This window comes from Myiozetetes cayanensis, unplaced genomic scaffold, assembly GCF_022539395.1.
Source record: "Myiozetetes cayanensis isolate MyiCay16 unplaced genomic scaffold, myiCay2020 scf5-8, whole genome shotgun sequence".
Taxonomy (NCBI): domain Eukaryota; kingdom Metazoa; phylum Chordata; class Aves; order Passeriformes; family Tyrannidae; genus Myiozetetes; species Myiozetetes cayanensis.
Window position 1 is genome coordinate 62,294,941 of NW_026087742.1, and position 13,930 is coordinate 62,308,870.

At 41.9% G+C, this 13,930-nt stretch overlaps 1 protein-coding gene across 6 annotated transcripts; it reads right to left on the minus strand.

Annotated features, from left to right (window-relative positions):
* Nucleotides 1–117: 117 nt before the first annotated feature.
* Nucleotides 118–13,906, minus strand: SLC25A15 (solute carrier family 25 member 15). Of its 6 annotated transcripts, XM_050333344.1 has the most exons (9): nucleotides 13,784–13,906; nucleotides 13,135–13,242; nucleotides 11,777–11,994; nucleotides 11,287–11,414; nucleotides 8,093–8,351; nucleotides 4,948–5,085; nucleotides 4,450–4,619; nucleotides 3,259–3,417; nucleotides 118–2,394 (listed from the first exon to the last, which is right to left on the minus strand). In XM_050333344.1, exons 4-9 carry the CDS (start codon nucleotides 11,339–11,341, stop codon nucleotides 2,270–2,272), a joined length of 906 nt encoding a protein of 301 aa, XP_050189301.1. In that variant the 5' UTR covers nucleotides 11,342–11,414; nucleotides 11,777–11,994; nucleotides 13,135–13,242; nucleotides 13,784–13,906; the 3' UTR covers nucleotides 118–2,269. The 6 variants fall into 6 exon arrangements, with proteins under 6 accessions (XP_050189301.1, XP_050189299.1, XP_050189302.1 ...); XM_050333342.1 differs by lacking the exon at nucleotides 11,777–11,994; XM_050333345.1 differs by lacking the exons at nucleotides 13,135–13,242; nucleotides 13,784–13,906 and adding an exon at nucleotides 13,243–13,486.
* Nucleotides 13,907–13,930: the final 24 nt, after the last annotated feature.

Sequence of the window (13,930 nt, forward strand, 5' to 3'; positions counted from 1 at the left end):
GTTGTAAAAAGTCTTTTCCTTTCATTCTAGAAAGGTGGTGATATTGACTCCAATCTTTGTTTCTCAGCTAGATGAGCTTGTTAAATGGTGTTGCATAAACAATCATCAGGTACTCAGTAAATCAAATGAAATTTTATTCCCGTGAATTCCTATACCATTATGAAGTTCTTAGCTGAACAACTGATACACAGTACAGCTTAAGCAGCTGTGAATGGGAAAATTACTGCTTACATCAACTTCAGAAGGTAAACTATCAAAAATGTCACCAGCTTCTTGCTGTAGGTTCAGTTTTAAATATCCTGCTTCTCTTGAAGCTTCCACTTCTGTATTAAAAACTGCAACCATGAGCTTTAAAAAATGAAAGCAAAGACAAATCTAAGAAATAGATTGAAGTATTCCACTGCTGTGGAGTCAGTCCTCATCTTTCTGTAATTATTTAAAACATGTACAAATATACTATTTCTCTTAGCTAGACAACTTTGAAAAGGAGAAGTCTAACAACTCTTAAACCCTTACCCTCCTACCTGAATTATTTAAACATTTGGTATAAATTCCTTTTTAAGTACTGGCACTGCAGAGTATTGCTGCTCCTAATGTACTGGTCAATCAAGGTAAAGTGGTGCAATAGACACTGAAGAATCTTCAGCCATGCCTTTCTTTAACTGCCCTGTCTGATGGTGTATAAAAGCTTGAAAGCTGGAGGAGCAAGAAGAGTCTGTGGAACTGCAGCAACCACTTTCCATCAGAGGCTGCAACAGTGCAAGAAATCAGCCAGCTTAAGTGCCCCCTGGCTCCAATGCAAGAGGCAACAGGTATTGAGATGATTTCATCTATGCCTAAAGCTTTTTCCTGGTTCTAGAATCTGAAAGGGAAGCTGTAACATGCAAAATGAGGCTGTTCCAGCTCTGACAAAGGTGGTTGCTGTGGCAAGCTGCTACTCTCTGTGTAGCTGTGATCACATAAGAGAGTCAAAGGGCTCTGTCTTGTCCCCACCTCCCTCACTGGTGGGCTGCACTTACGGCACGCAACATCGCTGTACAACTCCAGGCCCAAGCTTGTGCTGATCTGAGACCTGCCTGGACTTATTCCAGGATAAGATAGTAACTGTTTCTTACAAGGCAGAGCATGCTTGTACAAAGAATGACCTACCTCAAGAATGAAAGGGGGATCTAGAAATAGGTGTCACTGCATCATTTTGGGTAATACTCACTAACTACACACTTTAATCAAGTAACATGATTAAGCAGGCATGCCCTCCGGGCCTGAACGTGATACAAGCTATCCAGTCATATGAGCTTTTTCCATTCAGCTGAAGTCACAGCAAGTGACAGGACTCTGCCTAAGTCAGAGTGTGCTACAGCAGAGACCATGGTGTCAGGTGTCTTTAAGAACAGTTCTGGCTCTCTGCTCCTCTTCAGCTTCCTGTCCTTCCAGCAAATGGACTCATTCACGATAAGGTGACCCAAACAGGAGCCTGGCACAAAGTTACAATTCTGTGCTCAGAGCCAGCAGCTATTTCCAGCACTGTCCCTTATGTTAAGCAGTGCTTGGCAAATTCCACCACTTCTTGGAAGGATTTAGAAAACAATAAAATGCTGCATGGATTCCTTATCGTTGTTACTGGGTTTCTTTTACCAAAAATGCATGCACGTCTTTAGTACAAGCTAGTAGGGGGTGAACACTTCCTACTTTTATAAGCCCATTCACTAGGACAGAGTATGTAAGTCAGATGCCATCTGTCATGACCTTGGCAAGTCACAGAGCAGTTGGGAGCTGGAGAAGGACAGGAGTCTAGTTGAGGGATATCTCCAAGTCATCCATAATCAGCATGATTAGACAATAAATAACTGATGTTATTTTGAGTCACACACCAGCAACAACTGGGAAAGGTCACTACCACAGCAGAGATGTAAAACCAGTGCTTTGCCGTAGGCAAATCATAGCCTACTGTTGCATGTTATGTTAAACCCCACAGGATAATAAGTCTTTTTAGCACCATTACAGGTCAGGAAATACATTTATGACATGCAATGTACCTAGTGCAGAATCTGCAAGATGGAGATAGTTCTGCTTGTGCAATTCAAACGGTATGTACAAAGCTCTATAAAATCACCTGATTTTGAAAGATTACAAATCCTAGACTAGAGTTGAGTTCCTAAAATTAGGTCACTGATTTGGCCCTGCTCAGACCATCATGTGATCTATGTATTTTTGATCATTTATTTAATGACCCTTAAATAATCTTTTGTTCTTTATCTGCTAGAAGGTATCAGTAAGAATCTATTTGTTTCATCATAAGTTTCCGGCTGTACTCGTAGGCAAGGAACAGTGCCCCGTTGGCCAGGAACGCACGGATCATAGTTGGTGTTAGTCCAGAATACAAGGCAAGTACACCTGGAAATGAAATGAGAGCCAGTTAGTAATTTAGCACATTGGCTGTCTGCATCAACCACTTTGAGGGATACTGAGGCAATGCTTCTGCTTAGAGGAGCATGAACACAGAGCTGAACTCAATGGTGTAGCTGCTAACACAGTGTTACTGGATATTGATATAGGAGTTTAGCCATGTAAATGCTTATGTTAGAAGTTTACTTCACATACTACACGGTCACCTAAGATACACTTCACAGTAGATATACCACAGCTGGCAAGGAGACAGAAAAAACAGCAGAACTATATTGGAACTGTGCCCCAAGTAAAACTTCACTTCTGAGGAGCATCTTCCCTAGCAATGGGGCCAGGATTTGTATTTGCTGCCATGTACGTTCTTAGACCATCTTCCAAAATGCCTGACCTAGGCCTTTTCCAGAGATGAGATGCTGAGGAAGATGTCTCCATGCCAGGCTGGACAGGGCTTTTGATAAATCAATGATCAGCCATATATTAACTTCTAGAGGTGAAGAAAAATTCTGCATGGAACTTACCTAGTTCCTTCAATTTTCATGTAACCTAGGTTCGCTCACAGGTATTGGAGCTCATTCCTTTATCTACTTTTAGTACACCCTGAGCTCTTGTTAGCTTTAAGCAAATAGTCTCCTAAACCAAGAAGCAGGGCAGATGAAGTAGGTCTCAATTCCTAGATTCCAAGCTTTCCAGACTACATAAAACATTAATATTTCTGTTTGCTAGGAACAGTTATTGTCTGTCTCTATAACACATTGTCATTGGACTAGATTTCTTAAGCCGTTTCAGATGTTGAAGAGTATAGATTTCAGTTTGTAGCCCTATAAGATTCAGCTGTTCTGCTTGCATACTCACCTTCAGTTCTCACAACAGTTACAAATGTTCCCATAAAGCCTGCCTGTTTTCCAGCCATTGAAAGAACCTGAATTCTAGATTTGACACAGTCCACAGGATACACAGCAATCCACAGACAGCTGCCTCCAAAACCTCCACTTAGTAGCAAAGGAATGGGACCTAAAGTTAACAAATAACCTTTTATACATGCCACAATTTTCACCAGCACAAATGTAACATTATTTCATCTACAAAAGTCAAAGAGAACAGAGCAACCTGCTTATGACAAAAGAGCAGTTTCTTCTCCCTCCCAAACCTTTAAATTAATTTTAAGCCACTGGTAATTTACAAGTTTAACTAGATGCTCAAAGGTTATAAAGAGTGCCTCTTAGATTATTTACCATTCTAAAAAAACATAACTCAGAATTCTGTCTTGTCTGTATTAACTAAATTTACTGTTTTAACAGTTGTAACCACTTTCCAAGGCTAATCATGAAATGGTTTAGAGTTATATCATATAGTGTTAGTAATCACCTCTACAGAGATTTATTTGGTACAGTAGAGTGAGTTACTTTGTGATCAGTCATTTTTTCATGATGTAGCCTGATTTTGTATTTCAGATCAGATGTTTATAAACATTTTGTAACAAGCTAGTCCAGAATGCATGCAGCTGAAATCCTGACTCCCAGCAAGACAAAGTATTACTGTTCAGTCTTTCAACAGGACATAGGCAATCTTTATTCTGGCATTGCCACATTTTTTCGATGTCTAATTTTCAATCTCAGTGTTCTCTTACTATCATTGTAATTACATCTAATGGTCAGCATACATTTCAGCATACACTTGAGCGTGCTGCTCAAGAGAATAAAACTAAATACTTCAAAATCACTCTAAATGGCTGCTGAAATTAAATAGTTCAGAGTTGTGTTACACCGTATGGTCAGATATTTCAGCAGTTTTGTACTGTTAGCTCACTGTATTCATTTTCCATTTATAATACATCCTGCTTTATCAGAAAGTGGTCACTTCAAAAATTCATTACTATATATACACAAAATGCAGACTTCCATATTTAGGATGCCCAGTTTCCTTCATTTTACATGTATTTTACAGCTGCTGTGCATCATTAGTGTATCTTCATGGAAGATCTGCCCTCCCTTATGTCCCCCATAACAACATGCTAAAACACACCTAGAAAAAGAGTCATCATACCTAAATCATCTTTTGATCTCCCAGAGGCAAAGAACGTCCTGCTCAGTTCATACCCTCCAAAGAAGAAGAAATAGCCTGGGACTTCCCTCAGCAAAGTGCTTGACAGACCACGGTAAAATCCAAGGGGGCCATCCTTTTGAATAACACCCTTCACTACTGACCAAACTGTACTGATAGAGAGGTTGATCCAGTTAGTGATGCTTAATAGTCAGATAATGAGAGGTTACAGAGCAAAGGCAACTGCAGTGACAATTAAGGGCTAGACCTATTGTGTAAACACCAGGATTAAAGTAAGACTTAGAACAAGATTCTGCTGGGAGCCCTTCACTGGCACCCAGCTTTACTAGTCCCCAAAAGGCCTGCAGGCTGTGACCCTTACAGCCACCACTCTGCTCTGATTAGCAATGCACTACAAATGTGACACTGAGCCAATACGGAACTTGAAGCAGTAATACACATAAAATGGTTTCAGAGGTAGTGGGTAGGGTGTATACTTACTTTTGTCCCTGGATTATCTTTCCTGACAACTGCATTTCATGCATGGCCTGCAGCCGGCACTTCACCAGCTCTGTGGGGCAGAGGACAAGGGTGGCAAAGGCAGAGGCGAAGGAGCCTGCAGCAGCGTTCTGTAGATCACTGCAAGAAAGAAACTGCAGAAGGTATTTGGGCAATGACCTTTAGTGCACTGGAGCCACCACACTGGTGATCAGCTTCCTGAACCTGCATTCTAAGTATCATCAAGAAAAACTGACAGTCTTGGTGGAAATAGTCCCAAGGAAAAAGGGCAGTTACTTGAACTAGAGAGAGGAAAAAAAATAGCTTATCGTATCTTCTTACACAACACAAAGATATCCTTTTGACACCTGAGAAGCCATATTGCAACCTCTACCCTTTTTGATATATTTCAGTGATTGCAGCAGAATAAGCACCATCAAATATTCCCCTTCTTGGCTTTTATAAAGATTTCCATAGACTTGTTTTACTGGGCAACTCTTGGGTACTAGTTACTTCCTCAAAGAGAATAGGAGCAACAATCACCTCACACAGATAAATGTGTTTTCAAATTCACTTTACCAGTATTAATACAGGCTTTCAGCGGAAGATGCTAGAAAACTGAAAGCAGGACACAATGGATCACTGTAATCTTTCTAGGGATGTATTGCCATGAATGCAACCATGTGAATCAGAGATAGCACCGACAAACATGAACCACAACACTGAACAAGACAGCACTGTCATCTGCAATGACTCATAGCATTCCAAAACTAGGGCTTACTTTGTGGTGATTTTACACATACCAGAAATTCTGGGGTTGCTAAGCTGCTAGGACTCAAAAGGCTGGTATTCGAGGGTCATACTGCTTTATGATGCATTTTAAACAGGTTCCTTCAGATGTGTTAGACAGGAGCTGCACAACAGCAGAGAAGTGGAGCTTCTCTCTTCTTTCAGAACCTGGGGAGTCAGCACAGTTAAGACTGACCTCATTGCAGCACAGAAATTCTTTCCATACAAGGGAGATGTTTGCCCTGTGTCCCGCAGTTTGATACATCTATAGTATCAGAGAGTAAAGCTACAATTTTTCACCTTGCAGAAGCATCACAAAAGTTATCACACAAAGCAAAGCTCGTGACATAATCAGATATGGCAGTGACAGCTATACAGTCACACTATTTGATCTTGAATCAACATGACATTAAGCAGCCACCCTGGATCTGAAAAGTACCATTATCTGACCAAGGAAAGAAGGATCAGATGCCAAATGCAGTTGCTATTGTTACATACTCAAGTTACATTTCCATTCTATATCTGACTCCAAAGACAGTAGTACACCAACGTACAGTTCAAAGTTTCCTGCACTACCTCTGCTGCACACAGGATAAACATGCTGTCTCAGTCACGAGATGATCCTAGGACCACTGCACATCTGTGATCTAACTCCCAGGATGATCACAAAAGAAGGTTAGAAGTGAAACGTGCTGTTGGTAGGCCTGCCTCCAACATTTTAGCGGATAGGAAAAGGTAAGATCTGTAAGCTGAGCAAGCAGAAAACCCCGGATTTAAGAAAGCAACAAGGAAAGGTGAAAACAGTCCTGTTTCAGCTGAAGGGTCTCAACTGTCAGAAGACAGTGAAAAAGAATGCAAGCATTCTGGTTTCGTCATAATTGGTTTTGTCATCACTTCATATTCCCCTCATAGCAGGCCTCAGTTTTAAGATACAGCACATCTTAGTGTGACAGGAGAACACCTCACTTAATGTCACTTCTAGATAATTGTCTTGCACTTAGGAAGCTACCCATATCATGTCAGAGATCTCAAATGCAGAATCATGGCCTCCCTGCTACTTTCATTGGTGACACATGTGACAGAGGCAGAACAAAACTATTAATACAAAGCTGAATGTAGTTAACCTTGCATCTCCCTTTGAATTAATGGAGTTAGGACAGTAGGAAAAGTCTTCTGCACCCTGTGGCACAGCACAAGGATGGAGAAGGTGCAGCTAATCTTAGTGCTGTACAGGAGACATGCCTTAAGAAATGCATAACAGTAAGGCACACTGAGACTGCTGGACCACTGACAGCTCTAAAGTGATGCATCTGGAGAACAGCCATCCTAGCTAGAAGATCATAATCACTGTGCCAGTGCATAAATCCACAACCTGTTCCCACCTTGAATACTCTGCACTACTCTGGTCTCATAAGCTAAATCCCCAGCCTTATTAGAATTACAGGAGTTTCAGAGAAAGACAGTGATGACAGCTAAAGGAACAGCTTCAGAGTGCTCATTGATTAGGAGGGCTGCAATTCTCCCATATAAGAAAAGATTCAAGTGGGGAAGAGGGGCATGGAGCAATGGACAGATCTACAAAATCCCAGGTAGTGTGAAGACAGTGGCTAAGGATCAACAGTTACAAAGTTAGTATCATCTATAAGGCTACCATCTGCAGGGCTCCCTGCCAAAGTGTACTTCAGAGGCAAGGTAATTAGAAGAATTCAAGAGGAGACTGAACAAGTCTTCAAAAGATCCAAAGTCACTGACTGGATCAAACCAGAATCAAGAAATCCAATGAACTAAGAACAAAACCTGGCAGAGGACTCAGTAGTATTAAATACTTCTTTCTTATTCTTTAGGCAATCACTTTTTGCCTAAAGAATACACAGTGTGTTGTAGACAATACACTGTTCAAAACGAGACCTTTCATCTAACCACCGTTACATTCAAGCTTTTTTTTTAAAAACAAGGCAATATTAGAAAACTGTCCTTTCCCCTTAGTATAACTCCCTGTAAGAAGAACCACTACCTCCCCTGCAAAATCAGAAAAACCTAGACATCAAGGGAATACTAGCTTTCAGGTGTTGCAATGCTCAGTCCCATTGATAAAAATGTTCCAGGTCTTGAATACTCCAGTTAAGTTGTGATTAGCTGAACCAGCCAGCTATAGTAATTGGTTAGTAGGTGGCTCTATTATATTTAGACACTGTATCATCACACAAAGGTCTACATTCCACTTTATACTGGCAGAGAAAGGCCTGGGACATCACTTGCACCCTGACAATATAGTATTGGCAAGTAGCAGTGGCATGAGTTTTTATTTATTTATTTAAATAAATAAATATTAAAATAAAGCCAGATTTTTATTACTAACCTGAGCTTTGTTTTTCTGTCTACTCCAACAATTCTTCTCACAATTTGTTGGCAAAATCCATAGCACATGAACAGAACAGAGTTCTCTGCGATGTTGGCTACAAGTGCTGGTGTGGTTCCCTTGTAGAAGCCTCTAAAACCCACTTGCTTATAGGTTTTCACAAAACAGTCAACAAGTCCTTTGTACATGTTGGGGAACGTCTGCATCTTCACCTTTGCGGTGTCAAAGGGCTGGCCGGTCGCCACGCATGCTGTCCCACCTAAGCAAGCAGTGGAAGTTAAGAGGTTGGCTGAAGGTTATCACAACTTTGACATCTGTACTCAAGCACAGTATTAGCAAAATCACACAGAAAGCAAAGATGAATTTAATTCTCTGTAGGAAAAGAAAAGTGCACTGATTTTAGCACAATGGCATCAACTGTCAGTGGTGAATTTAGTTACCCTAAGAAAAAAAAAATCAGGTGAAGGAACAGTATGAGCATGATTATCATTAAACGTTTCTTTACCTCATGAAAAGCAAGCATCTAAAAGAATCAGCTCACTTGTATAAACTTGTGCTGAATTAGAAGTATTGTTCTGCAATCAAGTCACTTGTGTCAATGAGTTGAGTAGCATTTTCCTTTGCTTATTAATGCTGTGGTTCAGAAGCCATCTGATTTTACATTCCGATAATAAAGAACAAAAAACCCCTGAAAGATTAGTAATCAAGTTTTTCCTACAGGTCAAAAGGAACACTGCTGAGAGTGCTAAACTGATCACATATAGTAAGTTGATAACAAAAGACTCAAACCCTTTACTTCAAAACTCCAGATGACTCTTAAGTACATTTATTTCCACATACTGGAAGAAAGTGTTGAGTATAAGCTGAAAAAGGACAAAAGGGCAAAGTTTCTCAACATGATATCTTTTCCAAACTGAACTGCAAGGTCAATACCCTGAAAACTTGTGAGATATTTCCATCAGCGTCATCAGTAACCATTTTGCTCACTGTGCAGTGTCCCTCCACAAGCTCTAACTCAATTCTGGCCTGCAGAAAGAGCTAATGTTACACTTTTTCAGTAAGAAACAGTGTACAGTGATAGCAGTCTATTAGAAGCAGACCCCAGCCAGGAAGCACATGATACACGTGCCTTATATAGGCTTTATGGTTTTGCTTTTTTTAGCAAGAGAGGAGAACCATCCTAAAACAGAACCAAAGCACAGTTGACATGCATATACCTTAAATTATCTGTAAATTGAGATAAAAAAGTAACTGAAATGGAAACAAATGTGTGAATCCAGTTGGATTAGAGATTAGTTCTGTTTCTTTTATGTGGGGAGAAGAGTAAGCAAGTGTTTGTTTAAGGAATGTTATTTACAATCCGGTTTACTCTTTGCAAAAAAAAAAAGTGTTACATAGTTCTTGCTCCTCTGCAAAGAGTTAGTTCAGGCTTTTTGGAGAAATTCAAGATCTAGCTGCCATAAAACCTCATTCTCAACCAGATGGTTAAAAGCCTCAGAGCAAATCATGCAAGGAAGCATGAAGAGTTTCCTGTTCTGGAAAGGATAACCAAGGAGAAAAGTATCTGGTTCAGACCAGTAACATCCATGTAAGCTTTAAATGAAAAGCAGAGCTGGAAAGGCTCAGCCAATGGTATTTGCAGGGAAGTCAGGTAGATATTATCTATGGGACAAATGCTAGGTTCCTGTAATAAAATAATGGCTGCTGCCCAGGAAAACCGGGAATGGTCTTGGAAATGTAAAGCTGAAAAACTGGGAGCAGACAGAATGGTTGTTCCAAAAAGACTATCACTGGAGGTGGTATAAAAAGCCTAGTAAACTACAGCAAAGAACTACAGCAAAAAAGCCTCAAGATAAAGACCAAGAGTCCCAGTTATTATCTAAAATATTAAAGAAAAAACAATTCTTCCAGCCAGCAGTAAAGAGTCATAAAACACCCAACCCAACTACAAAACAAAAACAAACAAGGAAACCAAAAAAGCCAAATCTGTTTGAACATTTAGACAAGTGTGGTCCTAATAACTACACGGCTATAATGGGAAAAGAGTCCTACTGCATCAAAGAAGTGATTAGCTGTTGCTTAGATCCTAGGCAAAGGACTATGACCCACAGACAGTTCAATGACTTATTTATTCTTGTTCAGAATTTACTTGCCCCAATATGTCATTTCTTAACAGGTAGTCAAGACTTTTATCTGGAGAGGAAGGTAAAACCAGGTTATGAATTTGCTGGAGGAACAAGCTGTTTGCTTACTTAGATACATTTTCTAAAGACTGCCACACTGGATTTGTGCTATCCAGTCACCACTTATTTTCTCACTGCACTGTTAACCTCCACTCTGACAAATGACCCCAGATAACTACCAGTGAACATGCTTAGCACCGTTAATACTGTCATATTCAGAGCATTAACACAGTCATAAAAGGACTGACTGTAATAGTTATTGTATGGGAAAGAAAAAAATCCATAAAATTGTCAAACTTGTTACAACAGTAAATTAGACAAATCTTCCACCTTTTCTGTATAAACACTGTTGGCTTAGAAATGTCAAAAAAGAACCCTTTTCCCTGGCAGAATTAAAAGCTGCATCCCCCAGACACAGACATTACCAACATGGTAATGTCAGTGAGACAATACAACCTCTTCCACAAAACTGGTCCAGCAAAACCTTATAGGACAGACTATACTGAAGGGGAAGTCAGTTAAGTGAATTCATCATCAGTTCTACTACTGAGCTTCACAGCATTTTCAGGATGTTGTCCATAGCACTTAGGAGAATCACGTCAGGATGTTGTCTGAGCCAGTAACCCTTTGATAGCTTCTTGTCCCTTTGAATTAGACAGGCTTCCTGTGACAAAAGCAGCACCTCAATCACTCATGCACTGACGTCATTCCAAAACTCTGCTTGTGACTGATTCTTGAACCCATGTAAACAGGAGAACTTAAAAGCTCCTCACAGAAGCTGATTAGTTTGAAATAAGGGGTTACCTCTTCACTACGTGGCAGGGGTTTTACTAGGGAAGAGCAATAGTGATACAGTTACAACACTGGCTGAGGTCACTGCTTCAGCCCCGTATCCTTAAAGTACAGAAGGTGAAGCTTTTTTATAGCAAAAGGAAACTGCTTTTACATTTGTCAAAGGCATTAAAACTGTCTCTCAGAAGTTTTGTGCAATTAAGCTCTCTCCAGCACTACCTGCAGCTCCTGCTGTGAGGTCAATAGCAGCCTGAATAGCAGAGTTGATCCTCATGCTTCACACGTGTTTATCAGTTACTTCAGAGCAAAGTCTCCCGTTTCCTGGTAGATATGGAGATAGTTGTCCCCTGATGGAAGAGAAGGATACACAATTTACAATAACTTGACAGGCAAAAGCATCACAAGAATGCTTTCATATTCACTCTTCCATTTAGAGACAAAAAATGCTTGTGCCCAGGAATGAGACTTAGCATATTTGTATTTTGACCAATTTTGCTTCATTAAGCATGTCTCCTGGAGTATTACACCTAGATTCATCTTTCCTTGGGCTTTCCAGCTTCTAATCTCCCTGGATATCTCAAATGAAAGTAAAGAATACACCCAGGGAACAGTGCTGAGCATTACTGATATTGATTACAGAAGCATAGTCTCACATCAGGTGTCTAAGGCTAGCTGGCAGGAATATTTCACCCCTGTCTCAGCTCCTCACCTATAAAGCAAAACAGAGAATCTCCTCTCCTCATGGTGAAGAGCAGGTATGAAAACTATCCATGATGATACAGGTACATTAAGTGGTTCTCAAAAGATGAGTAGAATGGAAATGAACATGAACATCTTGAATTGTGTCTGGCTGTCATGTTCCCAGTGCAAGTTCCACACACCAGCATATTATAAATAAGAATTGCACCTCATCTCTCAGTAAGGAGGCTGGAAAGCAGAAATACAAAGGTGACACTTCGAAGTAAAGCATTCACATGAATTCAGTTTTCAAATTTGCAGCAAGGTACACTGGGTGAGCAGTTAAAACAAGCTTATATATCTGGGACAAAACAGCTCCAGCTGTTTGAAAACCATGCCGCTGAGTGAGACACTTGGCTGGCAGTGCTGTCAAAAAGCTGCATGAGTCTTAAAATTTACCATACAAATACACACGTGAATCACTGCCTCATTGACTTTTAAGCCTGGCTTCAAGCACAGTACATCAGTAAACACAACAATTTTCGCTCTTCTACCTACTGTAATACTTCTTTTGAAGCCTGTTACTCTCAAAAGATATTTTGGGGTAATACGAATGGGAAACAATGCCCAATAGGATACATTGAAAGGATAATAGAAAAATCACACTGTATAAACCACATCCTTTATACAAGAAGCACAGACACTTGAATACAAGCGAGGCTTCAAGAAAACCTGTCTCTAAACAGATTTATTATTCCTGAATCTTAATAAATACTCCAGTAGGCCAAATACTGTCACTTAGTGACTTTACCCATCCAATCTGTTTAAGATGTGCTGCATAAATCTAAACATAATGGGTTTAAAACAAAATAAATAATTACTCTTGTAATAAATGGCACTAACACATCCAATTTCCAAACAGTGGCTTCAGATTTGAACTGTTTTGCTACTGACAGCATAGCATGCTCGGTATTACTTCAAAATGGAGACTCCAAGGCCAAACTGCACTTTGTTATCCTATATATCTCTTAGTGTTAACACAGCACTCCGCAGTTTTGCAGCTAATTTAGAGGAAAAGAACAACAGACCAGTGAGACAGACTTGGAATGAAGGGAATTACTAGAGAGCACCAACTGCTTGTGTTCAGTAAAATATACACTGCTTTCATCATGCTGAGTGCTTATCGACTTGTGCCAGTCCCCAAAGGGAGCACATGCCAAATCACCCACGGAAAACTTGGCAGCAGAAAGGAAAAAAAAAAAGCCTATAAAAACATGGACTTTAAGAGCCAAGGAAGAAGTCTAGTTGCCTGATCCATATCGTCACAGTGCCACTTTCAGAAAATTTAAGTCTTAGTCAAAACTAAACCAGTATTATATACGTACATACCTCTTTTTTTTCTTATTTGTAATAACACTAATAGATTAAAAGCTGCTTGTAGATCAAGCAAGGCAACAACTGCTCTGTTAACTTCCAAAGCGAACCCAAGCCTCAAACCTGGAAACACAGAAGCACTCGTTAGCGTAACAGGTCCTGCTGAGTCCTCCGCCCGCAGCCCCAGATGTTTCTCTCCGCCGATGCCTTCTCCAAACACTGAGCAGCTAAACCCAGAAGGCGCCACAGCGCGCACGGGCAGGCAGGCCGTGGCTCCGCTCCCCAAGGTCACGGCAGGCCGGCACCCCGGCGCAGCAGGCGCGGGCAGCACCGGGGCTCGGCGCGCCGGGATGTCACACGTGCTGGCGGCCGCTGCGAGCGGGCCGGGCTGGGCCACGCCGCGGCTCCAGGCTCCTTCGGGGACCAAGGCTCGGGGTTCCCGCTCCGCCAGCACCCGCCCGCTGGGAGCGGGACGCCCCGGCCTGCGTTCGGCGGACGCCGCGGGAGCAGAGCCCGCCCGACCCCGACCCCGGCCCCGGCCCAGCGCCTCTCCCGGGCGGCCGCAGGCGCCGCCGCTTCCCGAGGGGCCGCACCCCGCGCATCCCGGCCCTGCCCACCCGGCTCCTGAGCCGCAGGGACCCCCCTGCCCGGCACCGCCACTCACCACAGCCGCCGTGCACCCGCCAGAACGGCCCCGCCGCCACTGACCCCCTGCAGATGTATATATGGAGGCGGCGATGGAGGCGGCGCGGCCCCGCCGCGGCCCCGGGGAAGGCGCGGGCCGGGCTGGTGGCGGGGGGAGCGGCGGGGC

Excerpts from the sequence above, each read along its gene's own strand:
- SLC25A15 (XM_050333342.1), bottom strand. The coding sequence starts at position 11,341 with ATGAGGATCAACTCTGCTATTCAGGCTGCTATTGACCTCACAGCAGGA. Across the intron at positions 4,620-4,947 it reads AAGATAATCCAGGGACAAAA|TACAGTTTGGTCAGTAGTGA; the intron begins GTAAGTATACAC and ends CCTCTCTATCAG. Across the intron at positions 2,395-3,258 it reads AACTGTTGTGAGAACTGAAG|GTGTACTTGCCTTGTATTCT; the intron begins GTGAGTATGCAA and ends TTTCATTTCCAG.